Source organism: Centruroides sculpturatus, unplaced genomic scaffold, assembly GCF_000671375.1.
Source record: "Centruroides sculpturatus isolate CEXI.00-Female unplaced genomic scaffold, Cexi_2.0 scaffold75, whole genome shotgun sequence".
Taxonomy (NCBI): Eukaryota; Metazoa; Arthropoda; class Arachnida; order Scorpiones; family Buthidae; genus Centruroides; species Centruroides sculpturatus.
Window position 1 is genome coordinate 887,514 of NW_019384342.1, and position 27,022 is coordinate 914,535.

General features: G+C 32.1%; 1 protein-coding gene across 1 annotated transcript in view; it reads left to right on the forward strand.

Annotated features, from left to right (window-relative positions):
• Positions 1-2,583: 2,583 nt before the first annotated feature.
• Positions 2,584-27,022, forward strand: part of LOC111634544 (WD repeat-containing protein 43-like) — an 87,742-nt gene continuing 63,303 nt past the window's right edge. The window contains exons 1-2 of the mRNA XM_023379342.1: positions 2,584-2,822; positions 20,911-21,039. Coding sequence (XP_023235110.1) covers positions 2,637-2,822; positions 20,911-21,039 — 315 coding nt within the window. The 5' untranslated portion in view covers positions 2,584-2,636. The remainder of the gene's footprint in view (positions 2,823-20,910; positions 21,040-27,022) is intronic.

Sequence of the window (27,022 nt, forward strand, 5' to 3'; positions counted from 1 at the left end):
TTATTATTTATTATGAAATTTTGCCGTCTTTATTATGAAATTTTGCGATCTTCTGCTACTGATAGTGGCGTAGCATTGTGGGGGCGGCAGGGGCGGCCCGCCTNTTTTGCTTTTGCACTCCTTTCAAAATCTAGATCATTCGCTACAATTTGATCAACGATTTCGGTTATCGTTACCAAACTTTTACTAAAGAAATCTGTAGCAAGTTCTTTGGGTTCTTCGTTTTCAGAAGTTCTACATGAATTTCTTGTTCTGCCACTTCTTGAAGTCATCGTTTATAAGGCTCTTACCAGAAACCTGCAGTAAATATCCTGCCCCAATATCCTGCTCGTCTACATCTCCTGTATCGATTAAGTTGACAATTTTGTCAACGTAACGATACAGCGATAGGCTCTTCTCATTGAGAATTCTTGGATACCTTCAGTCATAACTTCTTTCACACTTTGTTCATGCATTTATCAGTTAATTCTTGCCAAGCCAAGTTGATATTTCCTATGGCATCCATGATGTTATATTTTTTCCAAAATTGCACAAAACAAACATAGATTTAAGGAAAGTACGGCACTATGACAAATTGCCGTCTTTTGCTGATTGGTTCGTGTTTGGGAATTATCGTATTATATACGAATCAATGAAATTCCGCGTTATTTTGAATCAGCGTAAATTTTGAGCGTTTTTTAGGCGTCAAGCAGACCGCGTTATATTGAATCAGCGTTAAGCGAAGCAGCGTTAAGCGGGATCTTACTGTATATCTGTCACAGTATGCCTAGAACGGCAACTAGCGGACGTCCCGGCCTACTAGTGATGATATAGCGAGTCTATTTAGCGTTATATCATTACTGTGACAGGTAACACAGCACTTGACTGCGTGGAATCGAAAGTGTTACTTTGTGAAAAGTCTATAGTAAGTACTACATGAGTATTTAATTTTTCACATCGAACAACTCGGGTTTTCTCATTTCTGAACGGTACTTTCTTAATTCTAATAAGTGTCCTCCAGGAGCCGAGTGGATAAAACCACCGAACCCACGACTAACACTATAGTTAGTTAGTCATAGGTTCGGGCATCGCCAACAGTCTGACCACGTAATGTTTTCCGGGCTTTCTTCACATTAGTAACACCTAAATAGGGTCCAACTTCCTATAAAAGTCTTCCCGGGATGCATCTCTCTCAGCAGATCGCTCACGTGTCGCGTTGCTTCCTCAAATAAACCAAACTACAGTAATTCTAACGAGCAATTATGGTGACATCGTCACAATGCTAGGCTGCAATTTTTTGTCACAATGTTTTCAATTTATTTAATGGTGTCTTGTTCGTGTACACCAGTCTTTCTCAACGGGGGCGATATAGCCCCCATGTGGCGTTTTTCCATGTTGAGGGGGTGATTTGTAACAATTTATATTTTGGGTGGCGAAAAACAATTTTCTGGACGATATAGTAAAACATTATATTAAGAATAATTAGATATTTTATTCGTTATATCGTACAATAATTAAACAAATAACATTATACTAGTCACTAGTCTATTCAATGTAGTACGAATTTGGCGTTAGCCTTGGCCCTCGGCATCGGAATTTTGAAGTGAAGGGGGCGATACTACGTTGAAGAGGGCGACGATTCGTTACAGGTTGAGAAACACTGGTGTACACTATACTTTTCCTGTTAGCAATAGAGTCGTGCCGGTTATCTATCTAACTCCGTTGGAGAAAAATTTTGAATTGAAGTAACGTCTTCTAGTCAAAACCGAAAGTTCGTATTTAGTTAATATGGACCTCCTGCCCGAAGCTTTCTAAATCTAGCCTGGACTTTTATCTCGAGATTGAGGAAAGACGGACAGATAGATACACAGGCAGACAACAGTCGGAATTTATATCTACAATTTTTTCAAATTGCAACTCAATAACTTTTCTCTAAACGCGATATTTACGAGAACATACTTCCCACGCAGTTTATACATTCTGTTGCAAAAATATAAACGCTTTATTATCACACAAAATTTCTCCCACAACAAAAACATTGTTGCGGTGAAAAACAAATGATGTCTTTACCAAAAATAGGTAGCCTTGAACGTTAATTACTGTGCAATACGTAAATACAATTACGTTTTGCAAAACAATTTCATTAGAATGGTTTATTAAGCTGTCACGAAAGAAAAATGTGGAATAGATTGTCGATGCGTTTGACTCTTGAAAGTCAATTTCACCCCATTATAAGTTGGCCAGGCTTTGGGTAGACAAACGCTTATAAGAATTTCTAATTTCTTCAGAAGATTCTGGTTTTAATCATGCTTGGGAAAGATTTCATTTAATTCGGAAAGCAAATTAATTTACAGAATAATCGATTCTCCATAGAGTCGCAGTTACACGATAGAAATGATTTAAGATACGTATAAAATGAATTTTTTCAAAATCAAAAAAGTTAAATTACAATATATCTTTACTCCTGAAATTTAGTTATTCAGAAATAAAAAATTAATTTAAAATAAAATTAATAAATATTATGATATGGGATAAAATAATTGAAGTAAAACAGTCAATGTGAGGATTTTTGGCTATAAAGAAACATGTCGCTTATCGTTAGAAGAAGCCATCATCTGGCAGTTTATATTTTACAATTTCCATGTGGCTAAGAGGCAATGGCGACTAATTTGAAACGTCTTTCGTTGTCACGGGAAGGAATTTATTTGGCTTATGCAGGTATAGATGGAAGATTAAAAATATGGAATACCGAAACTGGTATACTAATGCACGAATATACACCGAGTTCGCATTTATCGACCACGTGTACTTGTCTTGTATGGTCTCCAACAAGGAACGATCGAGTAAGTTGGTCGCTGTCGAGACTTCGTTCTTTTTTAATATCTTTCGTAAATATTATTATTAATGTCGTGTTTAATATGACTAAATATGATTATTGAAGAATAATATCTTCTAACATGCTGTTTTTTTCAGTAAGAGTGATATTTTTGGTGAAAAGTTTTTAAAATTGCTAATTGAAATATAAGTTTAATTAGATAGTAATGAATTAAGTATTTTTTTTTTTTCGAAGAAAACACACAATAGGAATTTTAATTTCTTTAATTTTTATAAAAATAATATACATGAGAATCTACAGTTTGTCAAGAACAATTTAAATAAAGATCATGAACATATGTGGAATTAATTTTTCTATAAGAGTAAAGGGTTACATTTTATACCCATCATACAAGTCAACCGCTATTTTTTATATTGATTTGTTTATGCTTAAAAAGTCAATTTTATATGTTGGCATATACAGTATATCACTCATTATTCTCAAGAAAATAAGTATAACATTGCTTTCAGTTTAGAATGAATTAAACATGAAATTTCTGAAGTTAACTTTATTCTTTCACAAATATCAAATGCTACAGAATGAGGTCACATTGTTTGAACACTTAAGAGCTTTATTTTTATTTTATACTTCTTCAGATCACAATATTTATTGCTGACATGTATTAAGTCATATATTATTCTCAATACTTCTATATTCTTAAAAAACTAAAAAATATACATTCTTGGAATCAAAAAGGTTTTAATGCTAAATACTTTCAGGGATAATATTTTGTGTTTTCAAAAGAATGTTATTAAAATATGAATGTATGAAGAAGCCAAATTTCTTGTTTAAAAATGTGTTCTGTGAAAAGGTTAGTTCAAATCAAAATTTTGAAATAAACATTTTTCAAAACATGCATCTCCAAATAGAAAATTTGGCTTTAATTATTATATCAAAGTCAAAATTTTGAATTTTTCGGCATAGATGCTGTGTAATATGCTACAGTTATTTTTTTTATAAAATTTTATATATTTGTATTAAATGCAAATTTAATAAACATCGAAATATAAAACTTTATAAAATTATAGTTACTGATTCCAAAACATTTCTATTCTCATTACATATACAGTACATATATATTATGTTGTTCCCAATAAGTTTAATCTTACATGTAAATAAGCTATACTAGTTTTGGTAAAATACCTGTATCTTTGTAAAGTTGTCATAAACAAAAAATTTTGATAAGCAAAACTTGTAATACATATTCTTTTTGATAGCATTTTTAAACAATTTCATTTGTGTTGAAAAATGTGAATCATTTATAAAATGTTCTTTCCACTATTTTCATGTTTATGATAGCTTAATAAAGTTAATTTCGACAAATATATCATCATACCTAACAATTGATGAGCACCACATTTCATAACTCCTATACACTACCACAAATAGTTCAACTAGAATTAATGCTTGTTGAACTTACAGTAGAACCCTCTAGTCCATCACCTTTGGGACTGGGGATATGGTCGGAATGCAAAAAAAGGTCGGATTATCAGAAAAAAGTAAAATAAACAATCTTCCCTTTGTCCAGTCTTTATGCACTGTTAATTTTTCATTTAATGAAAGAGTAATGTGTTTACGTTTAACTCCTGACATGTTGAAAACACACACAAAACTACACGTACTGTACACACAATGTAAAACATATACTCTAACGAACACAAGAACACCACGGACGGTGAGTCACTGACGAATCGGGACAAGTTTTTCGACTCCGACCACGGTCGGATTAACCGGAGTGATGGACTAGCCGAGGGCGGACTAGAGGGGTTCTACTGTATTTAATTTGTACAATAATAATAATTTGGTATAAATAAATGCTACACCACACTACACTTTATTTTCAACAGTTAATATATCAACCACACTATAGTGCTAAACAAAGATATATGTATATTTAATGCACTCTCATCTCAACTAAGTTGATAGTGATGTAGATGACATCACATCACAAAAATTACCATGATAGGTAAACTACAGAAGAACACTAATATACTTACAACACACAATACAGTTCCATCAAAAAATTCATTTACAGGAGTCCTTAGTTTATAAAATTATTCATAATAATCAAGATGGAAAGTGATATAAACATTCAAAAAAATCTGTCTTTTACCACTGCTTAATGGCTTACCTTTCTTGTGTTTGGTAAACAATACTTTGCACTCAGCAATCTTGAACAGAACTGAATTTCCTGTTCCCTCATGATTTGAATTTTTATTAGTGTGTACTTGTTTTTAGTTTTCATGTGTTAACAGTTTTAAAATATAGATGTATGTAAAATCACTTTAATCTGTATTAGTTGATTTTCCCACAGCAACACCAAGCTAGGGTGTTGCTGTGGAAAAATCAACTTTCAAGACTTTATTGCAGCATAATTTTAAACAGATTATACATCATATGCATTTCAGGCTGTTGTGACTTCACAGCCCCTCTTCAGTGCTATCAAAGACAATGATATGATTATAAGACTTGACAATGTTGTGATTAACAATAAAAAATATATTATTTACAATATGATTTTTATATTTACTTACATGTCTTGGAGAGAAAATTATTTAAAACTCTATTACACATTCAATATTTTCGTATAAATACAGTAGAGCATCAATTATCTGAATGTCGATCAACTGAAAGCTTTCCAGTCAGCAAATTTAAATTTCTGCTAGTGCTGTGGCACTGCAATCTTTGGCTATGTCTTGAGCTACTCCAATATTATTTTTGTTGGTGTGTGTGTTTTAGCTGGCAGCACTGGCACAACCATGAGAGGGTACTTAAGGATGTGTCATGATTTGAACAAATTTTAACATGGGATAGTTTAATATATTTTTTTGTACATAATTGGTTATTCGAAAAATCAATTTTCTGAACAACCCCAGTTCCAAATTGATTCAGATAGTTGATGCTCTACTGTACAATTATAAAATCTTAAAAAAATATATAAATTGAGTGATGATCTTTGTGAATGTTTTTTTCCAACTCCGTCTCATTGAGTTGGTTTCCTGTGTATCACGACTTGATGTAGTGAATCAGGTTTGTTGGAAAGCAAACCTCTACACTCAAATTGAATATATTTACAGTTGTAGAAAGTACAAGTTAGAAAACATAGTATATGTACAGGATGACCATGCGTGGTGATTCACGTGCCAGATTGGCGTCTGGGAACTAATAACCTTTGGAGAGACCTCAGTCAGCTTGTGGATTTGGCTCAACTGCACGGTCTGTCCGGTCTCTGCACTAACCCGTCCCTGAGATGATTAACAGAGAACACTCTCTCTACGCTCAGTGGGTTTCCCAAGTGTCTGCGACTACCGTGTACCAGTCTCTTGCCCTTCTCTCACCTCTCTCGTTCGCCCCGCAATTTAAGGGTTTTTTGGACAGGCACTTCCGATCAATCACAATCCCTTCTTGCCCGAACAGCTTACACTCGGGTCCACCGTCATCCGACGAGAGTGGAGCTTACACAAACGTCTGCCACTTGTTTACATTCGTTCGTTTACAATATGGCAATTGTACTACCGTCTCACTGCAGGTGGGTCCAATTAACAAAGCCGGCGCTTCCTTTGTTTTCCCTTGTTTACAAGTCAATACCTTACAAGTGGTATTACCCGACCGCACGTGGGTCCAATTGACAAGGTCGTGCCTCTTTTGTTCCCACTCTGCTGAAAGGTCAATACTTTACAAATCGGTAAAAATTGTGTTTATAATCTATATCAGAAATATCTTTTAAATACAATATAAAAAATAATTATTACATCCATTCATAATTTTTATACAAATTACAAAGATGAAGGCAACAGATTACAATGGCTTGCTTGCATAGTTGGAGTGCTGTATGAGTGTGATAAAATTGTAAAATATAATTTTCATTATATTGATAGTCAAAGGAAACATGTACTTAAAATATTTCTATTGTAACACATATTTATATAGGTTCACAAGTATAACACAAGTTTTATTGTAATGTTCACACTAGTACTTAAACCAATAAATTATTACAACACTATCAATTATATTGTATGTGGAAGAGCATCCTCTATTACCTGGTACCATTGTGAATTGAGGGTCATGCCATCTGATATGTTAACTAATTTTTCTCTGGGATGTTTTAAAATTTCTATATGTTCTTTAAATTGTCTTTTATATATATCATTTTCATTATGTAGAATTTTAATTATATTTATATTTATTATACAATTATTACTTGTCGAATGTTGAAACCATGGTGAATTAATATATTTTAGGTGTATTGCTGCCTCATGCTCTTTAATTCTTTTTTCTGTCCATTTTCTCCTATATAAATTCTAGAGTTGTTACAATTGTATTCAATTTTATATACAGTTCCTTCCTTCATAAGATCATTGTTTTGGTTTATGTTATTATGTTTATTATTGATTCTGTTACATATGTTTTGCAATATTTTATTAGTCAAAGATTTAGAATAAACAAAATATTATCCTGTTGCTTATTGTGAATAATTTTATAATGTAAGGATGCCTGTAATTGATTTTTTTGATGGAACTATCTTATGTGTAAATATATTGGTGTTCTTTGATAGTTAACCTATCAGAGTGATTTTTGTGACAACATGTCGTCTACATCAATATCAACTTGGTTGAGATGAGTTTAGGGCTGCATCTTAGTGACAAATAGCTAAATAAGCAAGTCAAAAACATAACTGCTGCACAATGAAAAAAGCCATGTTATTGGCTTGCTTAGCTGTTTGCCACCTATAAACATTCTAGAATTCTATATTATACAAGTGTAACAATCTGCCATTTTCAGTCTCAACATTCACTTAACTAATTATAATAGAATTCTAATTATCTGAGTTTTGATTAATTAAGTTTCTGCATTATTCATTTAAGGCAAACCTGTAAGTGAATACACTAACTTTCTTATTTAGTTTTTCATAAAAGCAAGTTTAAAGTGATAACATGTATTAAAAATGATTTGTTTCTGTTAACTTTTATCATTCAAATTTAATATTAGACAAATCATTCATATTAAAAATGTAATTGCAAAAATACATATTATTTTTATTATTAAAACTATTGTTTGTATTGCTATATACTGTATGCTATATCAGGGATGCACAACCTGCGGCCCGCGGGCCACATACGGCCCCCTATCAATGTTTATGCGGCCCGCGGAAGGTACAGGCCAAATCCCTTCTTTCGAAGTTTCTAAGTGTAGAACTTTTTCCCTTTCACAAAGTCATTAGCACCCAACTGTTTTATGACTTTCCCTGAGGTGAGANAAATAATTTAGAATTACTGGAAGAAAAGAATCGGTCTGGAGCGGGACTCGAACCCAGAACTCCTGCTTACCGTGCAGATGCATTGCCAATTACACTACCCAGACCTTCAGTCTTATCTCCTCTTACAGTGTATATAAGCGTATGTTATAACCATCGACGGTTATTACAATGTTGTTATGTCAGTGGTTATTATTATGGTATTGGTTGATGTATAGCTTTAAAATATATTGGGTTTAGTAATGATGTTTGTGATGTTCTTATTGTTGACCTAATTTAATAAAGTGTAAAAGGAGATTTAAAAATAGTACCATATACTGTACTTTTTTTATATTTGTAATTTTTAATCCAAAATTGCCATGACCTATCCATTTTATCCAAGAGCATTGGTCCATATTAAATGGATAATCAGGGTCTATTGGATTAATAAATTTGTTTGTGTAAAATATTTCAATAATTTATTTTAAAAATTTAATTTTTTTATTATAAAAGTATTCATTTTTAAAATATAAAACTTAATGAAGATTATGTAAAAATTTATAAAAATTAACTGTTTCAGCAAATATGGCAATAAATACACAAAATCTTTTAAATCAGCATTCTTTCTCTATAATTATCAGAAGCTAATGCTTTCAGCCTTTTTTTTTTTTTAATGTCCTCCTTCAGGCTGTTCAACACATTTAAATTTACTACATTTTTTGAAACTGTATTGGACAGATTATTTATTAAATGATTTTTATGTAAAATATTTTAATTATATTATATCCAAGGTTTAGATCAGTGGTTCCCAAAGTGGGCAGTGAGTACATCCAGTGGTGCTAAAAGAAGTAATTGGGCGGCAGGGTATTAAATGGTGAACATAGACAAAGGCCTGACAGCCTTTCCCTTTTTTCTGTTGTTGGTATTTATTAAGTTATGGCAACGCAACACTTGGGTGATCTACCTAGAGGGGGGTGCCTTCCAGGAGGTCTTTTTAGGAAACTGGCTCCTATTTAGGCATTACAGACATGGAGATAACCCAGAAAACTCTGTGGCCAGCCCGTCTGAGCGAGGCGTAAACCCATGACCAAACTCCCAGTGTTCAGGGTACAAAGACCACTTGGCCTCTGGTGGGTGCCTTTTTTCTGTTTTTAAACAGGTAAGAAGAAACATTGCATTTAATGGTTTCCAGTTGTTTAGAACAACATACAATAAGAACACAAAGTGTGAGGTTTATACAAAAGTTTTCCAAAGAATATTTCAAAGTCTTTCTTACACAAGGGAAAATGGGTTAGGGCAGGGATGAGCAACACGCGGGCCGCTTGTGGCTCGTTAAACATGTTTATGCAGCCCGACAAGCATTTTTAAAATTGAATTTATTTTATCGACTTTCTCCCATCAATATATTGTTATAAAATTATTTATAATAAAATGGTAGTACATACTAAACCGAAACAATTTTTTGTGACGAGTTACCCACTTGGCGAGTTGTTCAAACATGCAATACGAACGCGCCGCGTCTGTGCTTGTTTGTGTTTGCTTCTGTCACACAATCAGTCAGACTGGTAAGCTGTTAACTAGCAATTTTAGCAATTCTTGTGTTTCTTGAAAGGCTTGAGTGCAATATTATTGTCAAAAAGATAATATTAGAGTTTTTTTATTCAAAATTAAGTTTTCCTACAAATTTTTTTAACTTTCAAATTTTTAATCCATAATAGCATGTCGGAAAAGCAAACAAAAAAACGGAAGGTTGCGGATGAGCACAGGCATTTCCAAGAAAAGTGGAAATTTGATTATTTTTTCACTTTCGTCGAAGATAAAGCTGTATGCTTAATATGCTCAGAGACTGTGTCGACATTAAAAGAATATAACATAAAAAGGCATTACGATACAAAACATGAACAACAATATAAAAACTTAACAGGACAACTCCGGATAGATAAGTTTAATCAAATGGAGAAAAACTTGGGAAAACAACAGGCTATTTTTAAAAATCAAGCTATTTTATCAAATACGGCAGTAAAGGCTAGTTTTGTTGTCAGTCAAATACTGGCAAAAAAAATGAAACCCTTTGCGGATGGAGAGATGATAAAAGAATGTCTGACTGCTGTTGCAGAAATAGCATTTCCTGATAAAATAAATATTATTTCAAACATTAGTTTATCAAGATTCACCATTGCAAGGAGAATTGAAGACTTGTCCGAGAACATAGCAACAACGCTTCGTGAACGCATTGCAAAATTCGAATACTGTTCTTTGGCACTTGATGAGAGTTGCGATATTAGCGATACAGCACAACTGGCTATATTTTTACGTGGTATTGACACCAAATTTAATATTACCGAAGAATTGTGTTCACTGATTCCAATGCAAGGGACTACAACCGGCAAAGACCTGTACGATGAACTAAAGTCTGTGTTGGAAAATTTTTCAATTTCATTAGAAAAGATTATTGGTATATCGACAGATGGAGCACGAGCAATGTCAAGCATGGAGGTAGGAGTATCGGGAAGGCTATTTCAAGACATTAAGAAGGTCACAGGAAGGGAAATATTCGTTAACCACTGCATAATTCACCAGGAAAATTTGTGTGCGAAAAGATTGAGTTTGCCAAATGTCACAGTACCAATAATTAAACTAATCAATTTTATAAAGTCGCGCGCGTTAAATCACCGTGAATTTAAAGAATTCCTGAAAGATTTAGAAACTGAATATGGCGACGTGGTTTTTAATACCGAAGTACGTTGGCTTAGTAGAGGTGCAATGCTAAAAAGAGTATACAACTTAAAAAGCGAAATACAATTGTTCTTGGATATGAAGGGATATGCCTTTCCTCATTTTGGTAATAAAGAACGGGTGTGCGATTTTGGGTTTCTTATTGACAGGACTCAGCATCTCAATGATCTTAATGTGGAACTTCAAGGCAAAGGACAGTTTATTCACAATTTGTATGATAAAATTCAGGGCTTTGAGCGCAAATTAAAATTGTGGAAACAGCATCTTTTGCAGAATAATGTGTCTCTCTTTCCACATTTAGAAAAAGAAAACGTTACTACTTCTCAAAAATACACACAATATATAGACATTTTAATCAACGAATTTCAATTACGATTCCAAATGTTCAAAGCTTAGAAGACAGCGGTTTCCATGAAAATGTTTTCCTCGCCATTTAGTATCGATGTGGATACAGTTCTCGAAGACTTTCAAATGGAAGTGATTGACATGCAGATACCGATTTAAAAAATGTATTTTTCTCAGTAAACATTGAAAATTTTTTATAAATCTTATGTGAGCCCTGAGAAATTTCCGCTTTTGACGAAAAATGCAAAGCAAGTGATGTCTCTGTTCGGAAGTACGTATGTTTGCGAACAATTATTTTCAATTATGAAATTAATCAAAAATGACCACCGATCAAGACTGAGTGATGCACGATTAGAAAGCTGCGTACGTGTAGCTACCTCATCAATTCCAGCTGATATTGATCAGCTTGTATCGAAAAAACAGTGCAAAATTTCTCATTAAAAATTTCAAGTAAATTCGTTTTTCTGTTCTTTTTTGTTTGTTTTTATTTTGATTTAAATTTGTATTTGAAATCTTTACTTTTTTTTAAATTTTATATTTTTTTATTCTAATGTTTATTATAAATAAAGTTTTGTAAATTATTAATAAGTGTTACTTTATGTGCGGCCCGCCAAAAAATTTTAAAATTTAAATTGGCCCGTTGATTAAAAAGGTTGCTCACCCCTGGGTTAGGAGCATTGGGTATAACTTTATGGAACAAAGGGGCACTGGCAAAAAAGTTTGGGAATCACTGATTTAGATTTTTATTTAATTTTATGTAAAAAGAAATTCCATGAAATAAATAACATTCTTGTGTACTGTGATACTAAAATAATTGTAAAATATTAAATTTCTGGCATTCAGGATTTTGTCTATTTCCAAAGCTTTGAGAGACTTCTGTAAACATTTAGCAGCTAAATAAAAAAACAAGCAATTATTTATTGTGACATTGTCACAATGCCAGGGTGCAATTTTTAATCATATTTCTAATTTAATTAATTTAAAATGTATGCTCTCCACCTCAAATTAGTATTGGCTTGCCCTTGTACATCATACTTTCCTTAACAATAGTCATGCTGGTCATCTATCTAACATGTTTCAGGAAAAAAGTTTTGAATTGAAATAACATGACTTCCAGTTTGTATCAGAAGTTTGTATATAGTTAATCGTGGTCTCCTCTTCTTCAGGTTTCCATATCTAGTCTTGACTTTCATGTGTATAAATAACTCTGTTCTCAAGATTAAGGAAGGACAGACAGATGAATGAATGACATATGGAAATTTATAGGTCTACAATTTTTTCAAATTGCAGCTCAAAAATCCATGTGTCAATGCATAATGTAAAAGACAATTTTGACTATACAGTAGAGCCTCGATTATCCGATCCAATTGGGGACTGGGGTTGGTCGGATAATTGAAAAGTCGGATAACCAAAAAGTATAAAAAAATCCATTATTAGTGTAGTATATTATTATATCCCATGTAATTAGTATATTAGTATATCGCTATTAACCTACTTCGCGTTGAATTTTCATCGATGTTAAGCCTAACAAAAATTTTTTAAAATAATAAGCGTCGCTATTGTATCGTTAAAAATTAGAAAATTAAGCCTCGTTTAAATACTGGCTCCCTTTCATGGTCGAATGAGTGTTGCCAGCTAAAACACGTAAAAATAATATTAAAGTAGTTGAGACATAGCCAAATATTGTAGCGCCACATCACTAGCGGACATTTGAAATTTGCCGACTAGGACAGTCGGTTAACCGAGGTGGCGGTTAATCGGGGGTCGGATAATCGAGGCTCTACTGTATTTCATCATCTTGGAAATTCTTGAAAGCAACTTGTTGCAGTATCAATAATAGTATATATCAGTATTTATTTACTCTTACATGAAATCTTGATTAATTAAACAGAAGTCATGATTTTATAAGATAGTTTTAATATTTTAAAAACTTTGCATACATATTCCAAATGTTTGAACACATCAAACAGTATGCAGCTGTCTTTGATAGATGTGTAAAGATTTTTCCTATTCATAAATCTGCTGACCCATCTAGCCTTAAACTATAGGAAAGAAATATTTTGTGTCTGAGCAATATTATGAGCCCATGATTGCAACATACTATGTGTTATAGACAGCCATCATTGCATGTTTCTTCAACACATTGTAACAGTTCTTCCTCAAGTTGGGGATACTTTCCTATCTTAGGACCATGAAATGCCCTCATATTGGGCTTTGCTTTGCTTTTCTTTGCTTAAAACTTCTTTTTATTTATGCCAGTAGTGAACAAGTGCCTCACTGACACTGAATTTTTGTTTGGTTTTTCGATTTCTGTTCTGCAAAGCAGATTACTTTAATTTTATACTGTGCAGTAAAACTATAACATGAGATGCAACTGTATTATAAGGAAAATAATATGTAATTGGACATATTTTGTTGTATTTTCTCTTTTTAACTCTCCATTTACACATTTTAGTGAACTAGACACTGATTAGCAATGCTGTAAGGCTTGTTGGTTATAACCAAGAGGCCTTATAGCATTGCTTTCAAACTGAATGCAGTTGTGTATGCAAAAGAATACTCCAGAGAAACCAGTAGTGTGGAAATTTGAAGTGCATCTAAATCAAATTTGCAAATGGAGGAGCAAGCTTGATAGCTTCAAGCCTGATGCTCTTGAAGCTATCAAGAATAAGAGTGAAGCAAGAGGCTGGCAGGAGGAGGGTACAAAATCAGCAAAGAATTAAAATAAAATATTCTACAGTGAATCTGTGAGCAGGAGAGAAAAATGACTATCTCCAGATGAATTGTGAGGGACAAGGCAAGAGAAATTTTTACCTACTTAGATGAAAATGATAACAAAATGTAGTGTTCATAGCTAGCAGACAGTGGGTAGAAAAATTCATGAAACATAGATACAGTAATACTGTAATAACTTTATACTTATGGTAGTAATGTTGTTGTGTAGTAGTGTACATTTCTGTTAAATAAAAAGGAAAAGTATTTGTTAATTATCCACAGTTTTCATTATTTGGGACTCCTTTTTTATATCACTTGTTTGGATGCAAAATTCTGTGAGAAGGAATAGATGCTGGGTTTCCAACAGAGGCTGGATCTCTTATATATGCTGGAAGCTAAGTATATATTGTTCAATAGATGTCCAGGTGTCTATTAGAAGATTTACAGTACATTTTTTACTATTTGTTTGTATTGCTGTAATTATTCTTTCATAAATATTTTTAATGAAATAGCATTATTAATTATAATTAAATCAAACTTTTTTCTAGAGATCCAGATTACTGTACTATGTTTCCTTCACTTTTTCTCATTTTTAACATATACAACCTGTAGCAAAAAATATGGAATCACTTCATCATGAGCATTGTTTCTGAGATAATATAGCAAAGAGATATTGCAAAGAAATAAAACAAGTAACTGATTAAAATAAAACTATTTTGTATCAGTTACTATATTTTCTAATAATAGAGAAATATTTTGACTACATTAAAATACAGTTGAACCTGTCTATTTTAAAACTCACAGAAATGAGAAAAAAATCTGAGATAGACAGATTTTAAGATATTAGAGGTCTTACACTGTAAACAGTAATAGGTTTGATTGGAGATACAGTATTTTATTAATACAATAACAAGTATAGTACATACCTGTATTAGGTATAAATGAAAAATTGTTGACATACCTTAATAGTGTCTGATGTCTGACTTTCTTCAACCAATAAGAGACAAGCCAAACTCAACCAATCAGAGAACAGCAGTGTTAAAATACAACTATTCAATAGAAAACATTTCTTGCTTATTGCAAGAGATGTTTCTCAACTACAGTTTATGCTATCAAAATGTAGTTACTGAACTTTAAATTTGTAACTGACACTTCATTCCATAATTTGAGATATAAAGGTTTTGAGAGAAAATTATTTGAGATAAACATGGAAAATATATTGTATTTAGGCTGAAGATGCAGTTGAAAAATAAATTTTCAGATAAACATGTTTGAGATAGACAGACAGGTTCAACTGTATCATGTAATGTAATTGAAATATCATTATGTTAATTAAATACATAATTGTTTAATATTACATAATGGGAAAATTATGGAATCATTGTAAAACAGAAAAAAATTATAGGATTATTTTTCAATTAGCATATGTAAAACATAGCTTACTATTTTTTGAATATAAAATGAGTGCTTATACACATACAAATGTTTTATTATTCTATTGTAACAAACATGACAGAAAGGAATTAAATATCCATCAAAACAATGGGAAGGATTGTAAAATTCCTTAAAGCAACAAGGACTGTTGCAAATGTAGGTTGTTTACAGTCACATATATCTAAAATTTGATGTACTTATAAACCTAGTGGTTGACTATGGACATCATCAAAATGTCTTGAAAATAAGAAATGTACAGTATGATGAAAGAGATGAACAAGAAGTGGAAAGAAGCAAAAGCTATTGTCTGTGACAAAACAGTGATAAATTGTTTGAAAGAAATGGAGTTTTCTTTTAGAAAATTAGATTTCTACAGAAATGGGAATTCCTATAGATAGCATTGACTTTAAGACACAAGAAAACAAGGTTACAGTAGGTCAAATCAAAGCAATCATGGATGAATATGATATTTAATGATGAGTCATGAATTTGCATTGGACATGAATATGATGCTGAGACTTTTGTCTGGTACTTTTTAAAATAGGCCTATAAGAATGACTGTCTAAAGATAATGACTAAATTTCTCAACTTGGTTATTATTTGGGGTTGCATATTAGGTAAAAAACAGCTGAGTTGGCTATAGTTACATCAACAGTGGATGCCCAGGTTTGCATTGAAGTTTTGAAGAACTTTCATATTTTGTTCATTGAAAACATGTTTGATGATGAAGTCATTTTCCAAGATGACAATGTATCTTGTATGACTTAAATTGTTAAAACTTGTCTTTGCCAACAGCACATTAACACATTGCACAGGCCAGCAAACAATCCAGATATCAAACCAATAGAAAACATATTGAAAATTACAGAAATTAGTCTATGACAAGCTCTGTGCTGCAAGTCAGATCTCTTTGCTATTAGTCAGGAAAGCTGGAAAGCTATTGATAGCAAATATTATTTTTCACTAGTGGTATCTATGTCTGAAAGCATAAAGACTTACAAAAACTTAACCTGTAGCAACAAAGTATTAATTAAATAATTTAAGTTGACTGATTCCATAAATTTTCCCTTAGTTTTGCATGATTCCAAAATTTTTTTCTAAATATGATATAAATTAAGCATGTAATTTTTTTTAAATATGATGTTACTTTGAATTAAGTCATATTTAACATAGTCAAAATATTTGAGTATTATTACAAAATTATTTTGTATCAGTTGCTTGTTTTATTTCTTTGCTACATGCTTATATCACTGCAGAAACAGCTTCATAATGAAGTGATTACATATTTTTTGCCGTGGATTATATATAACAAAATCAAACTGAATCAAGTCTAAGCAAAACAAGAAAAAATTTTTAATTATTTTTTATAAGGTGAAGAACATTTTAATTCATATACCATATTAACAAAAATAAGTTTTTTACCTTGTAAAAATGAAAAAATAAATACAACCTCACCATAAACTGGAACTGTAATAGATCTAGAAACATCTGTTCGATGTAGATTGCAATGTATATATGAGAAAAAGATCACATGGATAAATAAAATGCAAAGGAAATGTCCCAAACCACAAATCGACAATGTTATAGTTTGCTGGGACAGCATTGCACCTCCTGAAAGATCTTCCAATTTGGTCTGATGTTCGTGCCTCAGCCTGCTGCACATAGTCCATTCTCAGATATAACGAATATGGAAAAATTGCTATCTTCTGGAAATAATAAATGTCCAGATTACAACAAAGATTATCTTAGATGGAAAGTGCTATTTGCTATTGAGGAACACAAACACCAACCAGAGAGTAGTACATTTTGGCAATACATAGAAAGAAACAGAAATTGGTTCAGATCACAGAACATCACAATGGTCAAGGCTGATAAGAGCAAGGCAGTCATGCTTATGAAAAGATCTACCTACATCGATACATTGCAGCAATACGTAGTGGACACACGATATCAGCTCTCGGATGCCACATACAGTGGTGCCTTGTATAATGTACTTAATCTGTTCCAGGTGCATGTCCGTTAAGTGAAAACCGTTATACGAAATGCATTTTCCCATAGAAATATATATTAAAACATATAATTCATTCCGCAGCATAAAATAACTGTACTGTACCATAAAAAAAAAATGAAAATGGAGCAGTCACCAATTATGCCGGGTAGTCAGATGTTGTGAGGAGGAGGTGGAGGAACACTTTCTTCACACATTCATACAGATACAGACTTTTTACACATTGCAGCAGGTCTCTTTTTATTGTTTTTTAATCGGAGTCAGATTCAGGAGAGGCTACCGGAGCTTGCAGGGTCAACTCTTGTTCCATCCTTTGTTTTTTCCTTGCTGGCTTCTTGAAAAACATGTCCAAGGTGGTCTGTTTCTCTCTCTTCTTCAACACCTGTCAGAAATGACGGGCAAGGGTGTCATTGATCCTGTTGTCCTCAGCTCTGTTTGGGTAATGAGTGTAGGTAAACTCCTAAACTTCTCCCATTTGACAAGGAAGTTTTTGTCAACTTTCACTCCTGATGATTTCTTGCTTTGTTTCAATTGAAATCACCTTTCTGTTTTTTTAGAAGCCATGATTTGCACAACACTTGAATAAATGTAAATACCCTGCACTGAGGTGATGTACTGTATGTAATAAACAAGGAAACAAGCCTATTCATACCTTCCAATTCAGCGGACCCATGGACATATAAGACATCCACACTCTGCACTCTTGTGGCCAGAGCTTACTCCCATTCTACACGGTTGTCTGATACCAACAAGGAACTGGAACATCTCAAACAGGTAGCATACAACCACGGATATGGCCGCACATTTATTGACAATCTGGCATCCAAATATCTATCTCAATCATCTAACAGGGTTAACAAAGCAGAAGCAAATCGGGTGATCTTAGACTATGAACCGACATTACATCGCATATATAGAAAGATTGCAAATAATTTAAACGTACTCCTTACCTTTAGAAGGAAATCCATTGTTTTTCACTTTCTCCCAAACGCAAAGGACGACACTGAAGATGCTCTGGCTCCTGGGATTTACCACATCCCCCTATATGACGAGAGGTTTGACAGATTACTAGCTTACATAGGATCCACATACAGATCGTTGCAAGCCAGACTAAAAGATCACAAATATGATGTGCTAAAAGGTAACATCAATATGGCTTTAGCATAGTATGCCAGCGATCCAGGTATTTCCCCCTGTTGGGACCAGGCCAAGCTAATACGCAAGGTTTTCGACAGGCAAAATATAAAAATTTTAGAAGCAGTAGGGATCTACAAGGCAAGCATGAGTGGAAACTGCATCAACACGGATGTCATTCCTGTATCATCAGCGTGGAAACGCTATCTAGACTCATAATATATGTCATACACGATACGACACAGCCATTTTCGTTCTTTTAAAATTTAAAAGGCAGCTACATTCTATTTATAGAATGGTTTTTCCAGTTTGTATTTCCTGAGGAAGGCTGATAAATTTAGTGGCCGAAAACGTTCGATGTGTATTTTTGACTTTTATTTGCTTGAAATTTTGAATTCAGTTGTGATTTGTGAAATGAAAAAATTTCTTATTATGCTAAAGCTTGGATTAATATGTCTTGAGAATTTTATTGTGTATCATGGAATTATAGAAAAATGTTCTCTAAATAAATACATCTTTGTTCTACTCAGTGTTAATTGGGCTACAATTTGAAAAAATTATAGACCTATAAATTCCCACTGCATTTGTCCATCCATCTTCCCTGAATCTTGGTCCATCTGTCTTTCCTTAATCTCGAGAATGGAGTTAGGTAGATGAAAGACAAGATTAGGTGTGGAAATCTTAAGGGCAGGAGGTCCTGATTAACTATATTCAAACTTTTGATGCAAACTGAAAGTCATATTATTTCAATTCAAAAAGTTTTCCCTGAAAGGTGTTAGATAGAAACCAGCACAACTCTATTGTTAAAAGAAAAGTATGATGTACAGGGGCAAGCCATTACTAAATTGAGGTGGAAAGAATATTTTTAAATTAAAAAAAATTAAAAATATGATTAAAAATTGCAGCCCGGTATTGTGATGATCTCACAATAAATAATTGCTTGTATAGTATGCAACTCTTTAAGTGAGGAATTCTGTTCATGCAAAAGATTTTGTTAAAAATTGTATACTTATTCTTGCTCTTGTCTTCACGAGATTGCCAGAAAGTGAACATATGCCTATAGAAACATGAGATTCTTAACTACTATTTGATTAAAAATCACAGGGCTGTGGAGTCGCGTAAAAATCTATTGACTCCGACTCCGAATTTTCCTTACCAATCTGACTCCGACTCCGGCTAAAACACCAAAACTCCACAACTCCACAGTCTTGCCAGGGGTGTGGAGTGGTGTAAAAATTTACTGACTCCGACTTTTCCTTACCATCCGACTCCGACTCCACAGCCTTGAAAAATCGTTAAAAATATATAAACAAGGACATACTTCCACATGCCTCGACTTCTCTTTAATAAGCAAATTGAAACTAACATGCAAACATTCCAAACATTCTGATGTGGCAGATAAAAATGGTAACGTTTGTTATTGTCATATTCAGAAGATTCTGATATGCATATTTTTCCAACTCAGAAGTGTATCATGAAGACAATGTGAAATGTGTAATAGTGGAAGCATTGTCGGTTGCAAACATGTATATATGGTAGCACAGTTATGTGATGAGTATGGTTACTGAATAGTGGTACTAATTACAAGATAATATTCATTCTTCCTATGGCAGGTATATGCATTATCTGTTCATGTAGGATAAAGATGATTTTATTAAGCATTGCACAAATATTTGTAGAAAAAGTTGAAAGAGGGCTATAAAGCATCTATTGTTATATAAAAGGAAATAGAAGTATAGACATCACAATAACATCCTGAAACTATAGTTGCTGGCATTCCAACTATTCCTCTCTTGTGATTTTGAAATGTCAAAGTGCTTATTTGGGATTATATTTGGCATAAATTAAACTCTCCATTAATGTATTGTCTGCAATAATAACAATTAGAAGTAGACTACATTTCTGCCTCAACTGCTGTCAAAATTTTATTATGTTTAGCCTTTTTAATGTCTTCACGTATATTTTGATATTGCATCTGTGTTGAAAAGTCTTAATCCACCAGTTCATTATGTCAAACAAAAAATTGATCATATAGTTACTCTTGAGTTTTAAATAAAGTTAAATTTTTGCAATAAATCTATTTAGTTTACTTTTAGATATCATTGATTTCTAATGTAATAGTTCAAGTTATAGCATTTGGGGTAAAAAAATGGCAACAGAATAAGTTTTCATCATTTGGAACATTTATGCAAACCATTTGACATGTTTGAATGAAAATGATCTTTCAACCTTGCAAGTAACTACATGATAGTGCTAATAGTGCTATTATGTTGCCACTCTGAATTATATCCAATTATATGTTTGAAAAAAAATTGGAATCAAAATTGAGACTTTTCAGTGGCATTGGCATTTGAGATCATTAGAAATTTATACATATAATAAATAATTAATAATAATGTTAAAAAATTATGTCAACTATTATTAATTTTTTATATAATTTTTGTTTTACAGAGAGAATATAAAAAGAAGAAGAAAAAAAGAGCATCTGAGGACAATGAAGAACAAATTATTGCAGTTGGTACTACTACAGGAAATATTTTATTTTTTAATGTATTAAAGGGAGAACTAAATTCAGAAATGGTAATTTATGAATATTTAATTTTTACTGTAAATTTATCTAGAACTTGGTAAATTTATTTTGAATAAAAGTTTCAATTTAATGTAACCATAAAGCAAAAAATGGTATATCATAATTTGATATAGTATGTAAATATATTTTGAGACATTTAATTTAGATTTTGGTACACAATAAATAATAAAGGAAGCTGAATAAAAAAATGTAATTGAAATTGAAGATTTCTATTACCAATAAATGATAAAAGTGGAAGTACTAAGATAAAAAAATAACTAAGGAGTAAGCTCTTAAGAAAACATATTCTTTATATGTAATGTTAATATTGAGTATCTATTTTTGTATCTACACATTGTATACACAGCTATTATCTAAGTAGTTTAGATACCTGTTTAAAAGATTACATGTGTATATAAAAATTATAAATGAGCTAAATGATTTTAAAAATATTATTAGTAAACATTTTCTATAATTTAATCTATTTGAATAATTTTAATTGAATGTTCTTTCTAATGAATTAGCATTTTCAATTTTTAAAAAGTCATCATTTCAAACTAACATTTTTAATTAGGCTATGGTTACTGTGGATGCAAATTCTGATGAGTACATCCAAAATCCTCATCAGAACAAGCTGGGTACACTGCGTACGTTTTCTGATAGTCAGTACGTTTCTGCCTCCCAGCAAAATGGATGAACTTGATGAGTTTTACTTTCTTGAAAGTCAGTTGATTAAGTTATTGTTGATAGGTGGTGAGAAAACAGTGCATGTTAACCACTTATTTTCCACAAGAGGCAATAAGGGATAGTTCCAAATGTTATATCAAGATTTGTGGGACAACCCGCAAAAGTTTTTCGAGTATTTTAGAATGAGACCAACATTTGAATATATACTGAATGGGATAGAAGAAAGAATCACCAAGTACTCCAATTATCTCTGTTGTGATAGTTTTTGTGTTTCATTCCTATTCTCAAACACAAGACTAATCAATTTATCAATATCCATGTTGAAAAAACCAAAACACTCGAAATTCAACAACAGAACGCACAAAAAAATCAAACTCGTTTGAAAGTTTGAATGGTTCTGACTACATTGTGTGTATTCTGACATGCCCTTTGCCGCCAAAGTAAACACTCTCATTGGAAAACAGGTATTTGTTTGTTCGGACGAACTCGTCAGAATAAGATTTCATCAGAATTCGCATCCACAGTAACCGTAGCCTTAGTCAAAATTGCTAATTAGAGAAAGATAACTTTTTGGAATCGCTGAATTATTAAAATTTAAAGTAAGATGTTTAATTATATGAAAATAATTAATCCCATGTTTAATCCAAAATCATAAAACTATATAATTTCAAAAAGGAGAAAATCAGTTTTTTATTTATTACACTACAAAGTCTACAAATTGAATTTTTTATTAATTTATAGAAATAAAACAGTATTCTTCTGAACAAACTTTCATGCTTATTATAAAATTGCTTTTAGTTTTTCTCTATCATATAAATATTTCATTTTATGATTTTGATATGATGTTATAAAAAGATGCTGTAACTACACACAAATGATAACAAAATTGTCTAATCCTGCATTATTAAAAAGAAATTGATACACAATGAAAAATGGAACTGAAAGGATGTAATGTACCATGTGACACAAAAGGCGGGCTTACAAATTTAGGGTTCAAATCAAGTACCAGGCCTGGGGACCTATTCTGAGTTGTATTCTTAAGCAAACGAATATGATAAAAACCAGTTTCTATCGGAACCACGTGATTGGTGTTCAATTAACTGTAAAAATGCTATTCTGAGCCGTATGTTTAGTTTTTGGTTCCAATAGCCACATACGATAACCAAGCTTTTCTTATCGATTACTCTTGAGCTGTTAGGAATGTAATGAAAGTAAAAAGAACATGGCAACTTTAGGTGTAAGGATGATATTACTTTACAAGCAATTGGAGAGAGAGAAAATTAGGGCCTTGAGTTTGAAGGGAGCTCAAAAAATTCTACAAAAAAGAAAATTTTGATATAAAAAAATTTTTTTTAATACAAATTAACAAACTATACTATACTTTTTATTTTTTGTAGTATTTAATTACATTAATAACTAATCTTGTTTATATTACACTTCTAGTGATTTCTTCTTTTTACTAAAAAATTTATTTGATTTTTATAGGTAGCTTTTCTTTGCTTTTAGTAGCTTTTTAGTGATCATAAAATGACAAATGAAATTTTTATTGTTTCCCTCTTTTGTTTATTGTACCTTGTTTTATAATGCAAATACTTTTTAACAACAAAACATTTATTATTAAAATTAATATGTTTATGTTAATTCTCTTTTTTATATGATTGACTTCTAGAATTGTAAAGTGATGGTAAGGGTCTTCACACAGAGTTGGCTTAGGGCCTAAAATAACTAAATCTGACCTCAGCTAGAACCAAACTGTTTAACTAATATCTCGAACTGACAAGTTGTAGTTCATTGGCTGCATTGTTTGTTCTTTGATGACATTTTAACAAAAAAATATTTGGCTATCGCCAGTACATGACAATGCTAAAAACATGTACTTTGCTTGGAAAACAGCAGGTTGCAGTCACGTGACAAGAAGATAATGTTAACTAAACTGTGATTGGTTAAAGCATAATGGCTATCAATAGCATGGAACCCAGACACATCTCGACCAATCACCTGTAGCGAAACCCACTTGACATGTAGCAGAGAATATCAATTTGTCTAAGGTTCGTTAACTGCCGTTTGCTAAGGAGACTTATCAAATGTCCTGTCTACTGCTCTTGTTGAGTTATCGGAAAAGCTAAGAATAGGTCCCCTGGACTTAATGGGAAGCAAAATATAATGATCCAAAATAACATTTATATAAGTAAAAATCCACGATAATATTTATTAGATTGAACAGTATTATTTATATATAAACAACAATGATTATAACAAGAATTAGTAATAAGTATATGTTTCAAATATTCCATAAAAAAGAAATCAATCAATAAAAGAAATTCTTTTTTGTATAATTAATCAAATCTCCACGAACATAATTGAAAAAAAAAATTACACTTCTTATGAGCTGATTGCTTATCAAAGAATGCCAGACAGTTTGCTTTGAAGGTTGCTGTCGGGAGCTATACCACACTGTTGACAGGCATGTCATCTTTTATCTGTATCAGTGTACTTTCATATTGCCCTATTTACATATTCACTGATGTAAATTAGTATATTTATATTCTTATTTTTGAATTTAGCACATTTTGGAGGGTTCTTAGGAGTTTCTGTCCAAAAAAAAAAGATTCTGAAAAGAAAATAACTATAACTAAAAATAACACCCAAAACAAAATAATGATCGAACTTTGACTCCTTACAAAGAAATGTAAATTATACTGAATTAAATTCTGAAATGTACAGTTTACTGTCTTTTTATACTTTTTCTTTAGGTAATCATGATAGAACATTCAACAGTACTTGGTCAGCATTAATTTGTTCTAGAAGCCTTCATAATAATTCTGTATCAGCTTTATATCTTGGTGAAATTGCTCTTGGTTGTCACCAAGATTATAAGAGAGAAAAATCTAAATGGAAATTGAAAAAGTGTAGTTAGAGAAATATGTGACATCCTATTTATTTATGTGTATCCAACAACTTCTGGGAACCTTTCTAGTTAGGAGACTTATTCCCTAGGAAATTAACACAGAGCCATTTGAAACTGTTTCAAGTACTCAGTTCTTTATCATTTGTAATTTATTTACCTTTTCCATTTTAAAGTAGTCTTATGATCTCAGGTCTGATTAACACTTTTCTTTAGTTTAACAGCAGTGATGTTGGAAAATACATTGGTATGGAAGTCTTTTTATGAACTCTGATTTGGTCAGGATCTTTACGGTGTGATTATAATTTGCATAATTTTATTATTTATATTTACTTTTAATTTTCATTGTATTTAAAATTTATATTTGTTTTATATTTTTATTTTTTATGTTTATTCTATTTTATATTTTGAATGTTCTTTCATTCAAAAATATTGTATGTTCATAAATCACACCACTGACACCAACAACCAGCGAAATGAACAAAAATTTTTACTGTAACTAAAGTTTCCTTTGTATATAACATTTATGTATAGAAGAAAATGTTAGTTACAGTTAAAACATTTTTTTTGTTTATTTTGCTGGTTTTTGGTGTCAGTGGTGTGATTTTTTGACAAGACTATGTCTTGTTTATAAAATCGTACTGCTGTTTTATGTTAACAGCATAAAGGTATGAAGGAATACATGTTGAGAGTTGATATTTGGCACAGAGTATTAGGTGCCCAAATCATTTGTGCATAAAAAAATCCAGACTTGTAGGTAGTCAGGGGACTGAGAACCGAGTCAAAATAAAATACAAAATGGCGACCCTCTTCTACAAACAGGCAAAACAGGCACCTCACCCCACCAAAGTCAGATGGGGAGAGTACCACTTAGTCATTCTAAGAAGTGAACTCTGACCTTAGGACTGAACACACAGTTTCTTCTATGTTAAATAAAATTTGTAATCTAATTTTGTAAATTTGGGTGTGCTTCAAATATGAAATTAAAACAGGGCACTGTTATAAGTAGGTTTTTTAACATTATCTATTGGGTTGTTCAGAAAGTAAGTTCGTTTTTTTTCTGTGGAAAAAACACAACATTTTTATAATAAATAAATATTTTATTGAATTACAGTAGACCCCCCTATAACACCGGTTCGTATAATGCGGATTCACATATCGCGGCGAAAAAATTGTGACCATATTCGTATAAAGACGCTAAAAGAGAGACGTATAATGCAGTAAAACGTCATTGCCGACTCGTGTTGCGACGGGATTGGTCAAATCTAGACCAATAGTGGATATTGCACAAACTGTTGAGTTTAAATGAGCAGCAGACCTACTAAAAACCATTTATTATTTAACGGCCATAAAACTTATTTTTATATTAATGATGTCTCCAAAGTTTTCGCAAAAAAATAATTTATCAGGAAACACGTGCCTATCATTCGATGCATTGCTCTGTGACGAAAACAAGCTTATTAAGCAATGGCGTTATCGAACGGTGCACACTCGGTAAGTAATCCTACACTTTTTTGTTTATAGCATAGTTTATATGGATTATTCCCAAAAAATTATACTTGTTTTGGGAATGTTGAGTCAAATTAGTCTAGAATTGATTAATTTTATGGAAGAAAACCTTTCAAACAGCCGTAGTCCGTAAACTGCACACGTGCCGGGCTGTGATCGGCTCATGTATTTAAGGATTCCTACAACGTGAAATTCTTATAAAGTGGAACGTATCTACTGCGTTATACAGGGGTTGACTGTATATATCAACTATTTTGGTCAAATGCCTGTTGTCATTGTTTCTGATAGTAGCATGATTTCACATTCATCGTGTTTCACATTTATCAAAAGTTTTGATCGTTGCTTTCAAAAAACTGATCTAAGTGATTTTTGACATTGTCATTTCAAGTAAATGTCTTACAGTTAAAAAAAATTTGTATAGACCAGAACAAGTAATAATCTGAGTGTGCTCGATCTGGTGAATATGGTTGGTGTGATAGCAAGTCCCATCTAAGCTATAACAGTTTCTGACAAGTTACCAAACTTGTGTGAAATTTGACATTATCATGGTAAAACACTACACCTGTTTTGTTGATCAATTCTGGTCGCCTTTTCTGTTTGATGATATTACTCAATTTGTTTACTCGATGGCAGTACACTTTCGAATCAATTGTTAAATTAGTAAAAGCTCCAAAAAAAAATTTCCTTAAAATCTCACCAAAGAGAGCATCTCTCTTTAAGAACATGTGGAACCCATATATCAAGCTTTGAAACGAAACCAATTTATTTCAAGTAATCATAAACAGTTCAGTTTGACAAATTTAATCTCTTAGTGATTTCACGTGTTGTTATTCGGCAGTTTGCTTCAATCAGTACCTTTATTTTGTTTTCATTGGCTTCAACTGGCCATCCAG